Raw genomic sequence first — 14,199 nt, 5'->3', positions numbered from 1 at the left:
TTCTAAAATTTAAAGTTTTTCTTTGTATATGCTATATTTGGTTTATATAGCAGTTATATAAGGTGTGTTTTATATATATGTATATATACATATAAAACAAACATAGTATATACCATTTTACATTTTATATATATATATATCTGTTGTTGTATTTTCTTCTTTTATCATGTCCTTTGTATGTTATGATTTCTTGGACCCTGAATCTCCTTGAAGCCTATATCGTCCTCATTTTTGCAGCTGCAGAATGGACACATAGCAGATACTGTATAAATTGAATCCATGGAGGATACTTAGATATTAAAGTTAACTTGAAATTAGTACTAAAATAATGATTAATTCATGTATCAGGTTGGAAGAAGCAAACCCCTTGGTATGGAAATGAATACATGCGTTTGTTTTGTGTCTTCAGGCCTCCTTCCTGGCTCGGTTATCCTCGTATGGGTGGAGTAGCACCGACTGACCTTAATTGTATGGGGTGTATATTGCCCTTGAAATCAAAACGAAAACCGGTTTTAGTGGTGGGTGCCAGTCAGAAAACCATTACATCATTGACAAGTTAACACAGTTACATAAACTATAGTTAAGATAATCTCAAAAAGGCACAAAGGTGAATATGGATTGGGTGATTTAACTTTTTCTTCAGTTGAAAAACACTAGGTTTTACAAAATGTCATGTGAAAATATTTTTCCTTTGGATGATAATAGAAATTACACATCTACACTCACACAGCGATGATAGGATAAGAATGCAATTGAGTAAAATAGGATCCATCCTCCTTCCCTTTGATAAATTTCCATCTGAAACCCAGTGAAAACAGGGTGAACCCTGATGTAGCAATAATCAAATCGTCCTTTTCATTGGATCCGTAGAACTTGGAGTAATGATGAACGCTTAGGTGACTGGAATTTCTAGATCTTTCCTCTGATTGCTCACTGTTGCTTACACTTATTTTCAAAATGATTATTTTTGCATCTGAGGTAAGACTATTGAGTATTCTGTTCTGGGGTTTCCATATTAACCAACTCTAGATTTAATATTAACGAGGAATATTTTTAATGAAACATTCTCAAATATTTTCACATGAAATCAATGTCCATTTTTTGCTATGAGCTAATGTTGTGTTTTTCATAAGCATATTTATTAAGAGTCTTACCCGAAACATATATTCCCATTTTCCCATTCATATATATTTCTCATATTATGTATTTTTACTTCAAAAGTTACCATGGAAATTTTTACTGGGGTAACATTTAACCCCCAAAGTACTGAAAAGTATTTTCCCGGTTGATTAGGTGAAACTTTTGTCTTCAGAACAGCTCTGGTTGTGATTAGCATGTTGAAACATTGAGGAGTAACTGTACTAACCGATTAACAAGGCCAAATGGGCACCATCTAGTGGTGATGTAGACATAGTGCAGCCTAATTTGAAAAGAAAATTGTCTTAGTGGGTAACAGCTCAGATGCCTATAGGAGCCGGGCAGATAATACAAATGGAAGTCCGTGGGAGGAAAAAAATCAATTATTGGCATATATCACATCTCTGTGATAATGGAACAATGGTATGAGCACTTGACAAAATAAACAGGATGTAGAAGAAGGTATTTTAAACACAGAAAGGAAAGAAAAATGCAAGCTCTATAATAGCCCTAAGGAATGGCCAATTCATGGCAAACTCAGCAGCTTATCATCAGGTTCAATTGATTGCTGTCATTCAAGAACACAGCCCTAGTGTTCCCAGACCTTCCAGTTTTTCAAGAGAACCTGGAAATCTGAAACCTTCTAATTTTAGTATGCGGACTCATTTTTAAATTAAGGAGCAGTAGCACCCCAACTTAAATGCATCTTAGGGGGAGTTCCCTTTGTGGATCAGTAGGTTAAGGGTCCAACTTCTCTGTGAGGATTCAGGTTCGATCCCCGGCCTGGCTCAGTGGGTTAAGGTTAAGGATCTAGCATGGCCTCAAGCTGCAGTGTAGGTTGCATTTGCGGTTCGGATCTGGTGTTGCTGTGCCTATGGCGCAGGCCAGCAGCTGCAGTTCCAAGTCTACCCCTGGCCTGGGAACTTCCATATGACACAGGTGTGGCCCCATCTTGGGGCCACTTTGAGCCCTTGTGAGCTCTTTCTTTCAAAAAACATCTTGAATTTATTGATTTCGTTTCTTTCAGAGGACAAAACAATTTGGATGTCTTCTAGCAGCATTGTGAAGTCATTCTGCATTATCAAGTGGCTGCATCCTTGCTAGATTGAGTCTTGGTGGAAGATTCTTTTCATTGCCCACTATGTAAGATGCCAAGACTGTAGCTGTAAATAGGACAGACTCTTCTCACTGGTCTCTCCCAGTGCTGTGTCTTAAATGGGACACCTGGTAATGTGATCACAGAGCGTGGCCACTTTCTGCAGGGATTACACACACGGAGATGTTTGGATATGTGACCTTCAGTGTTTGTCTTGGTTCTTGAGCTCTGTGTAGAATTTAAGTTGATGATTTATGTTGCGTTGATTTATTTTTCTTGTAGCTTTCTGCTGGGCAACTTGGGGTTCTTAAAAAGGTACCACTAAATCAGGCCTGGCAATTTAGGGCAGGATAAAACACAGAGGAGGTTGTTTGTTACTTTCTGTCTTTCCCCAGAGCCCTTAACCTTGACCGCATCTTTCTGCATCTGCACAGAGGACGTGAATAGAGAGAAAAAGGAAGAAGGGCCAGGATTCAGACTCCTTTGAACTTGTTCACAAAGTGGGAGAGGCCGAGGGGAATGAAAGGAGCCACAAATAGCGGTGTGGCCTCGTTCCTTCTCTCAGGCCTCCTCCGTTCATCATCCCTTTCGGAGGCCGGCCATGCCCCGCCCATTTGCCCGCTGGCTTCCTCCAGGCCCTTTAGCTGTCCGACCTGATCCACGGCCACTTTCTCACTTGTTCTTTCTGTTTCTGCTTCCCTGGTCTCTGTTCTGTTCCTCAGTCACGTCACACGTGATCGCCCTTATGCCACCAGGCTGGTGTTCTTTCTGCCTGAAATAGTAACTCGCAGATACTCGCTTAGTTTCGACGTCGCACTTGTCATTCCTAAAGTCTCCCTTTCTTCGTGAGGTCCAGCTTGCTCGTCTCATTGAGAATTATGTCCCTTGCCCTCCCAATCCCCTCTGTTTTGCTCTACTCCTCATCAAATAGCAGTGAATACATTTCACTGTAATACATAATTTGCGTATTATGTTTGTAACCTATTCTCTGCTAAACTATAAGTACGTGGAGAATAGAGATTTTTGTCTTGTTTTGTTTACTGATGTCTCAGAAAACTGTGTGTGATGTATAGAAACCCTTTATATATTTTTAAATGAAAGAATATTGAACTTCTTTCTCTCTCTCTTTTTTTTTTTTTTTTTTTTTTGGCCAGGCCTGCAGCATGCAAAAGTTCCCAGACCAGGGCGCCAACCCAAGCCTTAGCAGTGATAATGCCACGAGTGGCACTCTGAATGTTAAATTTCTTCTGTAGGTCTGGGCATATTTCCCACGCTGCTGTAATTGCCCACAGAAAGGTTTCTTGCAACAGATTACATAATGTATAGGCTTATGACCTATTTTTTGGTTACTAGAAATTACAAAAAATACATGTGAAAAGGAAAGAGACATTTGTATGTTTGGTCCCCAGAACACGTTAAAAGTAAAAAGTTGATGTGCATGCTCTCCGTATAGTGGGCAGTCACTTTGTATGGATAATTCGTATTGAAAACAATGATAAAGCAAAGGTAATTGGTTTAAAGCAGTGGAATGGCGAAGACTATGAGGCAAAAGGCCTGCGATGGATCCTGGTTGCGCCATTTGCTAGCTCAGTGACCTCAGTTTAGCTATTTAGTATGTCTCATTTACCTTATCTTAAAAATAGAAATAGTAATAGAATCTGTCTTCGTTAACTTAGGATCACATAATGATATGCTTTCCTTCTTAATCCATACTTTTTCCTCCAACAGTTAACCCAGCATATATATCTAAATTTGCAATTGTTTTATTTTTCTGCTCACTTGATAGATTCTCCCTTTAGCATCAAAGCCTGTGTTGTGTGTGTGTATGTGTGTGTGTGTGTGTGTGTGTACAGGTTTTGCTTTTTTTAGGGCCACACCTGTGGCATCTGGAAATTCCCAGGCTAGGGGTTGAATCAGCATTGCAGCTGCTGGCCACAGCCACAGCTACAGCCGTGCCCTATCTGAGCCACATTTGCAGCCTACATGGCAGCTCATGGCAACACCAAGATCCTTAACCGACTGAGCGAGGCCCGGGATTGAACTCCCCCAGCCTCATGGACACTAGTTGGGTTGTTCCCACTGAGCCACAGTAGGAACTCGCTGTATCTTTGTGTTTGGATGTTGTATTCCCAACTCTAAACACAATGGCGCATGGTGGTTGCCCAGTACATGTGTCATTGAGTGATTAATTCAGCACATGTAAGCCATGAAGTTCACACGGCATAAAAGCAAGTTGGTTTGTAAGCAGTTGTTATAGGACGGATGTCTGTCGTTGCTGTCACCATCTGACCTCTTATCGTCATTGTCCAATATCTGTCACTCAGACTCTTTTAATTTACTGCCAAGGGGCTGACCATCTTCTGGCCCTGCGTAGAAGTCCAGTGAACTCACACAGGAGACACTGAGCGGATCTGTGATCTCTTTCTAGGTCTCCAGGCTGGCTGGCGTTCTGGTCAAGCATGGTGTCAGCAAGGGGGACACTGTGGTCATCTACATGCCCATGATCCCTCAGGCAATGTACACCATGCTGGCGTGTGCCAGGATAGGCGCCATCCACAGCCTCATATTTGGGGGATTCGCGTCCAAAGAACTAAGCAGCCGCATTGATCATGCAAAGGTAAGAAAGCGCTCTGTTTGAAGGCGTAAGTAGCAGCTGCGTAAAGTACAGCCATGTGTATCCAAGAGTGGTCTGTACTTAGGAGATCCTGCTGTTGAAGGGGTTAAAGGTGACTTTGTGTTTGGCATACTCTGTTAACCAAAATTTTATTTTTTTGAGTTTGTCCTATATGTGAAAGACATCTTCCTAGATGCTGTGAGGCACATGACATACAAGGTGCATGCCTTTCAAGTTAGCTTTGTGTGTATAAAGACATTTAGGAAAAATAATACATGAATAACCATGTATTCATTCAACATATATTTATTAAGCTTCCACTCTATGTCTGGTCTTGTCCTTGGAACTGGTTAATAAATGACACTTAACACAGGGCCTGGCATATAGAGGATTGACCTTTAGAGCTGTACAAGCCCAGGATGAGATATTCTTCACAAGGAAGGGAACTGATAGACACCGAGCGTCCCCTGAGTGCCAGGTGTAGAGTGAGGTCTTGCATATCTGACGTCATCTGGTAATAGATCAGTTATTAGAACAAGGAAGCTGCTTTGTGCACCAACTGGCTGGATTCTTTTTTCTTTTTTTTTCTTTTCTCTCTCTTTCTCTCTTTTGAAAAACATGTTGTGTTGGTGCTTATGAAGGGAAATCTCGGGGGAAATATCAGCCACTGATCTGTACATCAGTGGGTGGTTGGGGACTTCTCTGAGAAAGCTGTAGATGTCAGTTTTTTAGCTACAGACATCAACTCTGTTTGGGCAAAGGTATGGTATGTATTGTTTCGTTTAAAAAATATTTTCTGCAGTGTGGAGAAAGTTATAAACATATATACATTTATATGAAGAATTTAGAAATCTAATGCTGTACCATTGGAGTTTTCACTCATCACACACACAGCCACAGGCACATGTGTCTGCAGATACACAGACATGCCACGCCTTGCTAAGGATTTCGACAATAAATGTACATCCTTCTGGGCAGAACCATTGAGCAGGTCAAATTGAAGGTGAGAAGATGGAGATTGAGGTATATAGTTGAGATATTTGGACAGAAGTAATAGTTGAAAATGGATGATTTTGATGTCATGATTTTCAACTAAATAGGTGAAGGAAAGGTTTTATTTTAACAGATGAAACTGGGAAAAATGTATTCTAACAAATCAGTTGAGGTGGAATGAAACCTTCAATAGAAGGTTGTTAATAGAAATGTGAAAGGGGTTATTTTCTCGAGGAAGAGTCTAGTTTTGACTTTATTAAATTATTCAACTTTTGATGTATTCAATGTGTGTTTTTAATTTGATGTGTAACTTTCATTGATGCAGAATTCTAATCTTGGGGAATGTTATCTAGAGTTATTGTTGTAAGTATTACAGGTGTTAAAATGTGAATTATATTCAAATGTCTGACCTTTAAAAATGTAATAAAAAGATTCCAAGACTTACTTTTTCAATTCTTTCCTTTTCTTTTTTTTTTTTTTTCTCTTTTTAGAAGGCAGCTTGATACAGTGGAAAGAGACAGGGTCTGAAATCATTCAGAACTGGCCCTCCTTCTGTTTCCTCCACTCGTAACCTGGGCATGCTATGCAGCTGCACTGAGCCTCAGCTCCATGAATGTTAAATGATATTAAAAAGCAGAAAGTGCTATATATGCATATATTTGGCATAATATAAGCCTTCCCCGATGAGACATGTTGTAATCAGAAACCAAAGCTCAGGCACAGACGCACTATCTTGGATTGATTATCTGTCTCCTGAATAATTTACTATCTGTCTCCTTTGCTTTGGATTTCTCCATGAAGAAACAGTGTGCTTAAAAGAGTAAAGACATGCTTGTTTTGCAAATTAATGAGAGTTCTACTTCAGTGCCACAAATGTTTATTGAGAGCTTATGGTATGGCAAGCGCTGTACCAGCCAATGGAGACAGGGAGGTCCTGGGTCCAGATTTAGCCCTGGAGAGCTTTCTGTGCAGTGAAGGGGATGAAGGAACACTTTGACTCTAGTTGGGCATCTGAGGCCTGCCCAGGATCTACCAAGGAGTCTTTTGAATACAGCACCTGCGCATATCTTGAAGAATGACTAGCAAGTTGTTAGGTAAAGAAGAGTGCCAGGTGTGTCTTAACAAAAGGGGCAGGTTCAGCCTCTCGGAGGCCTGAAACTTAAGTGTTCTGCAGGCCCTTTTAAGAAAAATGTGACAAAATTGCAAATACACATTTGGTGGAAATGAGCAGGCATTTAGAACAAGAGAAGAATCATAGACTTGTTGTTATTAGAGATTCAGGTCTCTTCCTTCTGAGGTCTTTAGACCTTTAAGCAGAGATGCTTACATGGAAAGCCTTGGAAATCCTTCCTGATAGCAACCAGGCTGGGTCTTACCCCCTAAAAGATGCTACAGCTTCAGCAACACTAGATGTTACTCAGGCCTCTGCAAGTGAGGGGGCCCTAGGCTTCCTTTTCACTGGTTCCTGGCAAATGCACATCTACCGGCTTAATGAAATTCTTTGGAAAGTAATTTTTAAACAGCTCATTTATTATCCAAAAATATCATTGTGTAATTCCAAACAGGTAAGTGAGATTTGTGAGGAAGTTGCGAGGTCTATAACATTTAAAACTAGTTTTTTCGGAGGTCCCATTGTGGTGTAGTGGAAACAAATCTGACTAGTATTCATGGGGATGGGGGTTTGATTCCTGGTCTTGCTCAGTGGGTTGGGGATCCTGCGTGGCTGTGGCTGGCATCTGTAGCTCCAATTCGACTCCTAGCCTGGGAACTTTCATGTGCCACAGGTGTGCCCCGCACCACCCAAAAATAGTTTTTTGGTTTTTAGGCCAATTATTCAGTAGAGAACAGATCATTCAAACTTTTTTTTTTTTTTTTTTTAAGGGCTACACCCGTGGCATATGGAGGTTTCCAGGCTAGGGGTCCAATCAGAGCTACAGCTGCCAGCCTTTGCCACAGCCACAGCAATGCCAGGTCCCAGCCATGTCTGTGACCTACACCACAGCTCAGGGCAACACCAGATCCTTAACCCACTGAGTGAGGCCAGGGGTCAAACCTGCAACCTCATGGTTCCTAGTCGGATTCGTTTCCACTGCTCCATGATGGGAACTCCCTCAAACATTTCTTTAGATATGTCACATTGGCGGCCTGCACCTGACGTAGTGTGATTAATTAGGATGATTAAGATTTCTCAATGATTTACTTACTTATTTTTCATTGTAGCCCAAGTTGGTTGTTACAGCGTCATTTGGCATTGAACCTGGAAGGAAGGTAGAATACATGCCACTTCTAGAAGAAGCGATGAGAATAGGACAACACAAGCCAGACAAAGTTCTCATTTATAATCGTCCAAATATGGTAATCTGAATACTGAGTTTGGGTCTTGCTTATGCTGATGTGGTAAGGGTGACTCTTGCTGACTATTTGGCAGGAACACTTGATTTATCAACTATTAAATATACTTCCTGAATGTCGCTATTTTTGGCAAAGGAATATTTTCTATCTTTACAAAAAATAACTTGAAACAAAAGATTGAAACATAGAACTATCTGTAATATTCATGAATTGGATTCAGTGGATTCAACGTATAATGAGTTGGATTATACATTGGATTCAGTGTAAAATCTATTGTGTCCTTTATTAATTTATGTAATAATAATAATACAGTTGACCAAATGCAGGGGTTAGGGACACTTGCCACCTGGGAAGTCAGACATCTTAAAACTTTTTATTCCCCCATAAACTTAACCGATGGCCTGTTGTTGACTGGAAGCCTTATCCATAACATAACCAGCCGATTATCACATGTTTTGTGTGGTCGGTGTATTATAGATTGTATTCCTACAGTGAAGTAAGCTAGAAAAAAGAAAATGTTATTAAAATCATGAGGAGGAGAAAATACGTTTACAGGACTGAACCGTATTTATTCATCTCGTAAGTCTACGGCATCTGTTTACAAGATGAATCATCTATCAGTCCTTCCATCAGTATTGCCTCACACGATGCAAACACTGCAGAGGTTCTGTGTTTTACTAACACTAGCCATTAACTAACGCATTATTAATTTAATATTCATTATCATTCACCTTATGTCTATGTAAAGATACACTGGTATCTACATGTGTGCATTCATAACATAACTTATTCTAATTTTTTTGATATTTCTAGGCAGTGTGGTTCATTTTTGAGTTTTTCAAATTGCCACAAATCTCCAAAAATGTTTCCAGTACATTTATTGAAAAAAATCTGTGTATAAATGAACTCTTGCCCTTCAAACCCCTATTGTTCAAGGGTGAGCTGTCCTAAAAAGCATGTCGGTGTGATTTTTAAGACACCTTATTCATGGGTGATTTTCGAAGTCTTCCTAATGATTTTATGAGTGAGGCATTACTCCCATTTTAAGGAAGAGGAATCCAGTAAAAAGAGAGATAAAGCAGCTGTCTCGCTAGTGTCAGGTCATGACCTGAATGCCCACACTCTGACTGTATCCCTTCTCTCTCAGCTGCCCAGCCTCATGGCAAGATGTGGCGCATTTGCATGTAAAATGTCTTTTAAAAATTCTAGGAAATAAATACTATGTTCAGGAAAACAAAATAGGAATGTTCTAAACAGGTAAATTATTCCGTGATCCATGAATGAAGAGCAAGCGATGTTCTCTATCACTGACTCTATCGTATGATGCTTTTCTGGTAAATGTGCCCGATTGCGCACCTGATTTTTACATCCATGCCGTTATTTATAGTGGGACCAACTTGGGTTTCTAGCAGACGAGTTTTTTGCAGAGGGAAAATTGCGAGTGTGCAAAGAATCGTGTATCATTTTGTGGAGCTCTTGAGAGGTTGGCCGTTGAAGATGTTTAAATGACAAGGTATAAGAGCAGAGAGCATTAAAGCTGTGTCATTTTGATTGCCACCCAGCAATTGCCATTAAATCCCTGTGTAGAGTTGCAGTGGTCTGTGGGTCATGAGCTGCAGCACTCAATGATTTTAATGTTTTTACTGTCTTGAAGAAGAATTTTAAGTTTCTTTCAGATGACCTCTAGCATATTTTTAAAAAAGGTTTGTTGCAGTCCAATCAGGGACTTCAAAGTCAGCAATCAGGAAGGCTTCCGTAAGGGATGATTAGAGGAAGGGTAGGAACGCACAGACACACGAGCTTTTATGCGAGCATGTGTGTGCTGTTCACGCACAGAAGAATGCACAGAGAATTTATCAAGAACTTACGCTGGGCCCAGTGTTAAGTCCGTTCACGTCCTCCTCATTTAACTGAGACAGTCTTGTGAACCAATGAAGTTGCTGTTATGGGTCCACCTTACAGATAAACTGAGTCCTGGCCAGGTCACAGCCCAAAGACACAGCTAATGAGCGGGGGAGCCAAGATTTGAACTCAGTTTAAGACTTTTCACCAACAAGCTGTATGTTATTTTCTTTTCCTTTATACGCCCACTGGGTATGGATACGAATGTTTCCTATTCAGATCTTTCCAAGCAAAGAACCTTCTTTCTCTTCTTAATAGGAGGAGATCCATGCTCCGTTTTCCCCTCCCATGTCTAGCTGCCCTTCTGTCCCTCTTGGTTTTGCTTGAAACCCTTCCCTCTGTCCTGACTTATCTTTATTTTAAATGCTATCTCTTGTCCTCAACCTGCTGTTGAGGAGGTAATTAAGCCCAGTGGATTGGCTTTGCTTTGGGTTTATAGAGACACAAATTATGAGGCTCAGTGTTGCATCTCATTAAGCAGGATTGCATTTTTGCCAGAGCAGATAAAAACCTGGCTGCCATGCCTAAGCCTCACGCAAGCAGTGACTGCATCACCAGCAGGGGCAGGTCCATCAGTCACCCCTGGTGCTCCCCCCAAGACTGCCTTTTAAGGAACAGGAAGTGAGCAAACATTTCTCCCATATTAGTCAATGACATAGGTGGAGGAAAACGAGTAGCTTTTTATGTATGTCGCATTTGCTTATTAATTTCAAAACTGGTTTTGTTCTTGAAAAAAGCAAAAGTACATTACTGCTTCACCCCTGAAACTGATTTAATAGTCTCTCATTTGGAAAAAATGGCCACAGTATGGCTCCTAAATGGCCCTTGTATAAAGAGAAATTTTAATGAGTTAGTTGAGATTTCATTGTGATGACAGTTGTTCCAAAGTACATTGGATGATCAAAAATAGTGGCTTATCAGGTTAATAGTGAACATACATTTACAGAAACAAAAACGTCTGTTAGTTAAGCTCTGACTATCGATGAAAACATGCCTGCATCACATTGAATTTTTTTTTTTTTAATTAAAAAAAAATTTTTTTTTGGCCATGCCCATGGCATGTAGAAGTTCCTGGGCCAGGGATTGAACCAGTGCCACCATAGTAACCAGAGCTGCAGCAGTGACACCACCAGGTCCTTAACCTGCTGAGCCACCAGGGAACTCCACATTGAATCTCTTAAGGCTCACCCTGGATATGAATAAAATGTTTTCTTTTGTAAGTTCAGTTGAAGCCAGTGTCAAACTTTGGATTTTTTTTTTTTTTTATGAAGTTTCAACTTAGGACTTTGAGATACTGAGTTCTAAGTCTGATGTTTAGTGATACATAGGCCTAGATTTCAGTCACATGCTCCAACTAATACAGATGTAGCTGCTCTCCAGTGTTTTTCTGGCTTATGTTCATTGCATATTCCTGTATTTTTGCTCTGTAGGAGCCGGTTCCCTTGGCTTCAGGGCGTGACCTTGATTGGGATGAAGAGATGGCAAAAGCACAGTCTCAAGATTGTGTTCCTGTTCTTTCTGAACATCCACTGTATATTCTGTACACATCTGGAACGACAGGGTTGCCAAAGGTATGCACTCTTTTAGGGATAATCGTATTGGCAGATTTTTTTTTGCCCCAAGAATATTTGATTACTGACTGGAAATATTTGCAGACCTTACCTTGAGTTTTAAACTTAGGTCGTTCGTATCTTAAGAAATGTTGTGTCTAAATGTAGAAAAGATCATTATATTTAATGTGAAACACTTTGCTCCTGTTTCTTTCAAAATCTTCACAGATATCAGCAGTATTCAATTACTTTAGTGAGCCTTTAAAATTCATATATATTTGAGTGAATAGGAGTTGGTTTAATAACATTTTATGAAATGTATTTTAAATGAAATATTTTCATTTTTTGAATTGAGGTATAACTTTCATACCATGTGAAACTGATTTCTGATTTAGGGGAATTCAGTTCATTGTTATCAATGCAAGTGTGAGAAGTGGCCTAGACAGTTCGAACAACAGGCAGTTTATCCAGAGTATTGACCCATTTGATTTGAAGCACTGAAGACGCTCAAGATTTTTAAGTCTTCTTACCATGAAAGGTATTTTCACAAAGCAGAGTTAAAAGTCAGTACTCCTGAATGGGTCAGGTACCAGAAACATACCATTTGCCTGGTATGTTCAAACACTAGTGTTTCTCTGTATAACTTCATAAAGGCTTATGATATCCTCTTCCTATCCATCTTTATTAAGGAGTTCAATATTTTATAAATGATGGAAGGTTAGTGAGCAAAGGGACTTTCACAGTCACTAGACTCCTATAGAGCATTGCTCTCTATCATTCTTAGATCTTTGTAGCGTCAGAATTCTGAAACATAACCACTATTTTTATAGTTGTGATTCTATTAGTTTAGATTTTTACAGAGGAAAATTAAAATGTTTCATATGAAATTCACCTGCTTATGAAAAAGAAAACATGTGGTGGGGGATTATATTCACACTGAGTCCATAGACCATGTTTTATTACATTTTGGTCTACCACTGTGTCTTGTATGTAGTTGGTACTCACATTTTTGTTGCGTGCATAAATAAATTAATGCCTATACATGAAGTTATTTGTGTCATTGTAGAATCAAAGCCCCATGATTTTTTTTTTAACAACTCTGGTCATCTGAAAAATAAGTATTTCTTCTACTTAGGATTCTAATATTTGTTTAAGCAGTCCAGGTGACCTTCTGGATGCAATCCTTACCTTCCATTTTTTGCAGTTGTGCATTATGCATCAGCCACATAGAGTCCAGTGGAATGTTTTGGTAAAATAAAGGGGGACTCAGCAAGTTATAATCCAATATAAAAGTATCAATATGAGAGCAAACCACTGACCCTGAAAACATAGTATAACCTAACCAAACTAAAAAAAAAAAAAAAAATCGCTTTAGATCCTTAAAAGCCCAAAAGGATTTTATAAAAACCTTTGTAACTTTAAATCACTCTCAAATTCACTGTGGCCTCGACGGAGATGCATTTGAGAGGGCAGAGGAAGAAAGCATCATCAACTCAAAACTGATTCAGCCAGTGTGGTAGAGACAAAATGAAAGTAATATCCAGAACATTTAATATAAAAAGGGGTGGTTCCAAATAAGGAAACGTCTTAGCTATTCCAGGTTTTCTCTGGGTCCAGACGTTCTTTTCAAGATTCCTAGATGCCCAAATCGAAGATCATTCGACATTTCAGTCATCCTCATTTTCCTTCTAAGAGACCATCCTGAAGATGAGCTGTTTCTGTAGATTGGAGAAGGCTTTACTTGTTCCAAGAGTTCTATTCACAATCGACTGAGCTTAATTCAGTATGTATTTCTAAGTGTTCATGAGGTGTTCAAAGAGATTAAAAATATGAATCAACTGCAGTCCCTTCAGTGAAGTAAAGTTGAAATATATGTGAACACAGGTAGGGCAAGGTAGACTGGGATCCTTGCCTAAAAAGGTCAATGCGACTTCTCTTCTCCTGAAAAGATAAGATTGAATGATGTCTGAAGGATGAAATTCCAGTAATTCAACAAATATTACTGAGCAGCCAAATATGTGTTTGGCTTCCTTTTTAGAAGTTTTATATTCTATGGCTGGACACAGGCGCCAAACCACTAAAGAGCCCTGTAATATGAAATGTATGAGGAAGAAAAGTGAAGCAAGGTCAAGGTGATGGAAAGAGTGCGAGGGCTGTTTTCTCAGGGTGATAGCGGGGAAAGCTCTTGACAGGGTGACATGTGAAGGATGACCAGAACTTCACAGAGTGACATTTTGGGAAAGAAGGCATTCTGGGCAGATTGGGTCAACTGCAGGAAAGCAGGAGTGTGTAAGGACGGTTCTAGGATGGCTAGTGCATTTGCTGCAAATAAAGAAATGGCCAGATATATAGGCAAGGGCCAGTTGCTTAAAATTGAGCCATGAAATTTAGGATATATTTGGTATGTAAGGCATGGAAAACATGAATGCTTCTTAAGAAAGAGAGCAACATATGAAGGACAGTAACCCTTGCAAAATTGGGAAGGTAGGCAGCTATACACAGTGGATGCAAGGAGATTAGTTTTCAAGCTGCGTTTCATTTAGGACTTAGGACAG

General features: G+C 39.7%; 1 protein-coding gene across 2 annotated transcripts in view; it reads left to right on the top strand.

Annotated features, from left to right (window-relative positions):
- ACSS3 (acyl-CoA synthetase short chain family member 3) overlaps positions 1-14,199 on the top strand; it is a 148,987-nt gene that overhangs the window by 50,366 nt on the left and 84,422 nt on the right. For both annotated transcript variants that reach the window (XM_047788356.1, XM_047788355.1), the window contains exons 3-5: positions 4,662-4,850; positions 8,061-8,195; positions 11,525-11,665. In XM_047788356.1, coding sequence (XP_047644312.1) covers positions 4,662-4,850; positions 8,061-8,195; positions 11,525-11,665 — 465 coding nt within the window. The remainder of the gene's footprint in view (positions 1-4,661; positions 4,851-8,060; positions 8,196-11,524; positions 11,666-14,199) is intronic.

This window comes from Phacochoerus africanus, chromosome 7 (genome assembly GCF_016906955.1).
Source record: "Phacochoerus africanus isolate WHEZ1 chromosome 7, ROS_Pafr_v1, whole genome shotgun sequence".
Lineage (NCBI taxonomy): Eukaryota > Metazoa > Chordata > Mammalia > Artiodactyla > Suidae > Phacochoerus > Phacochoerus africanus.
This window is presented reverse-complemented; position numbering and strand designations above follow the sequence as displayed.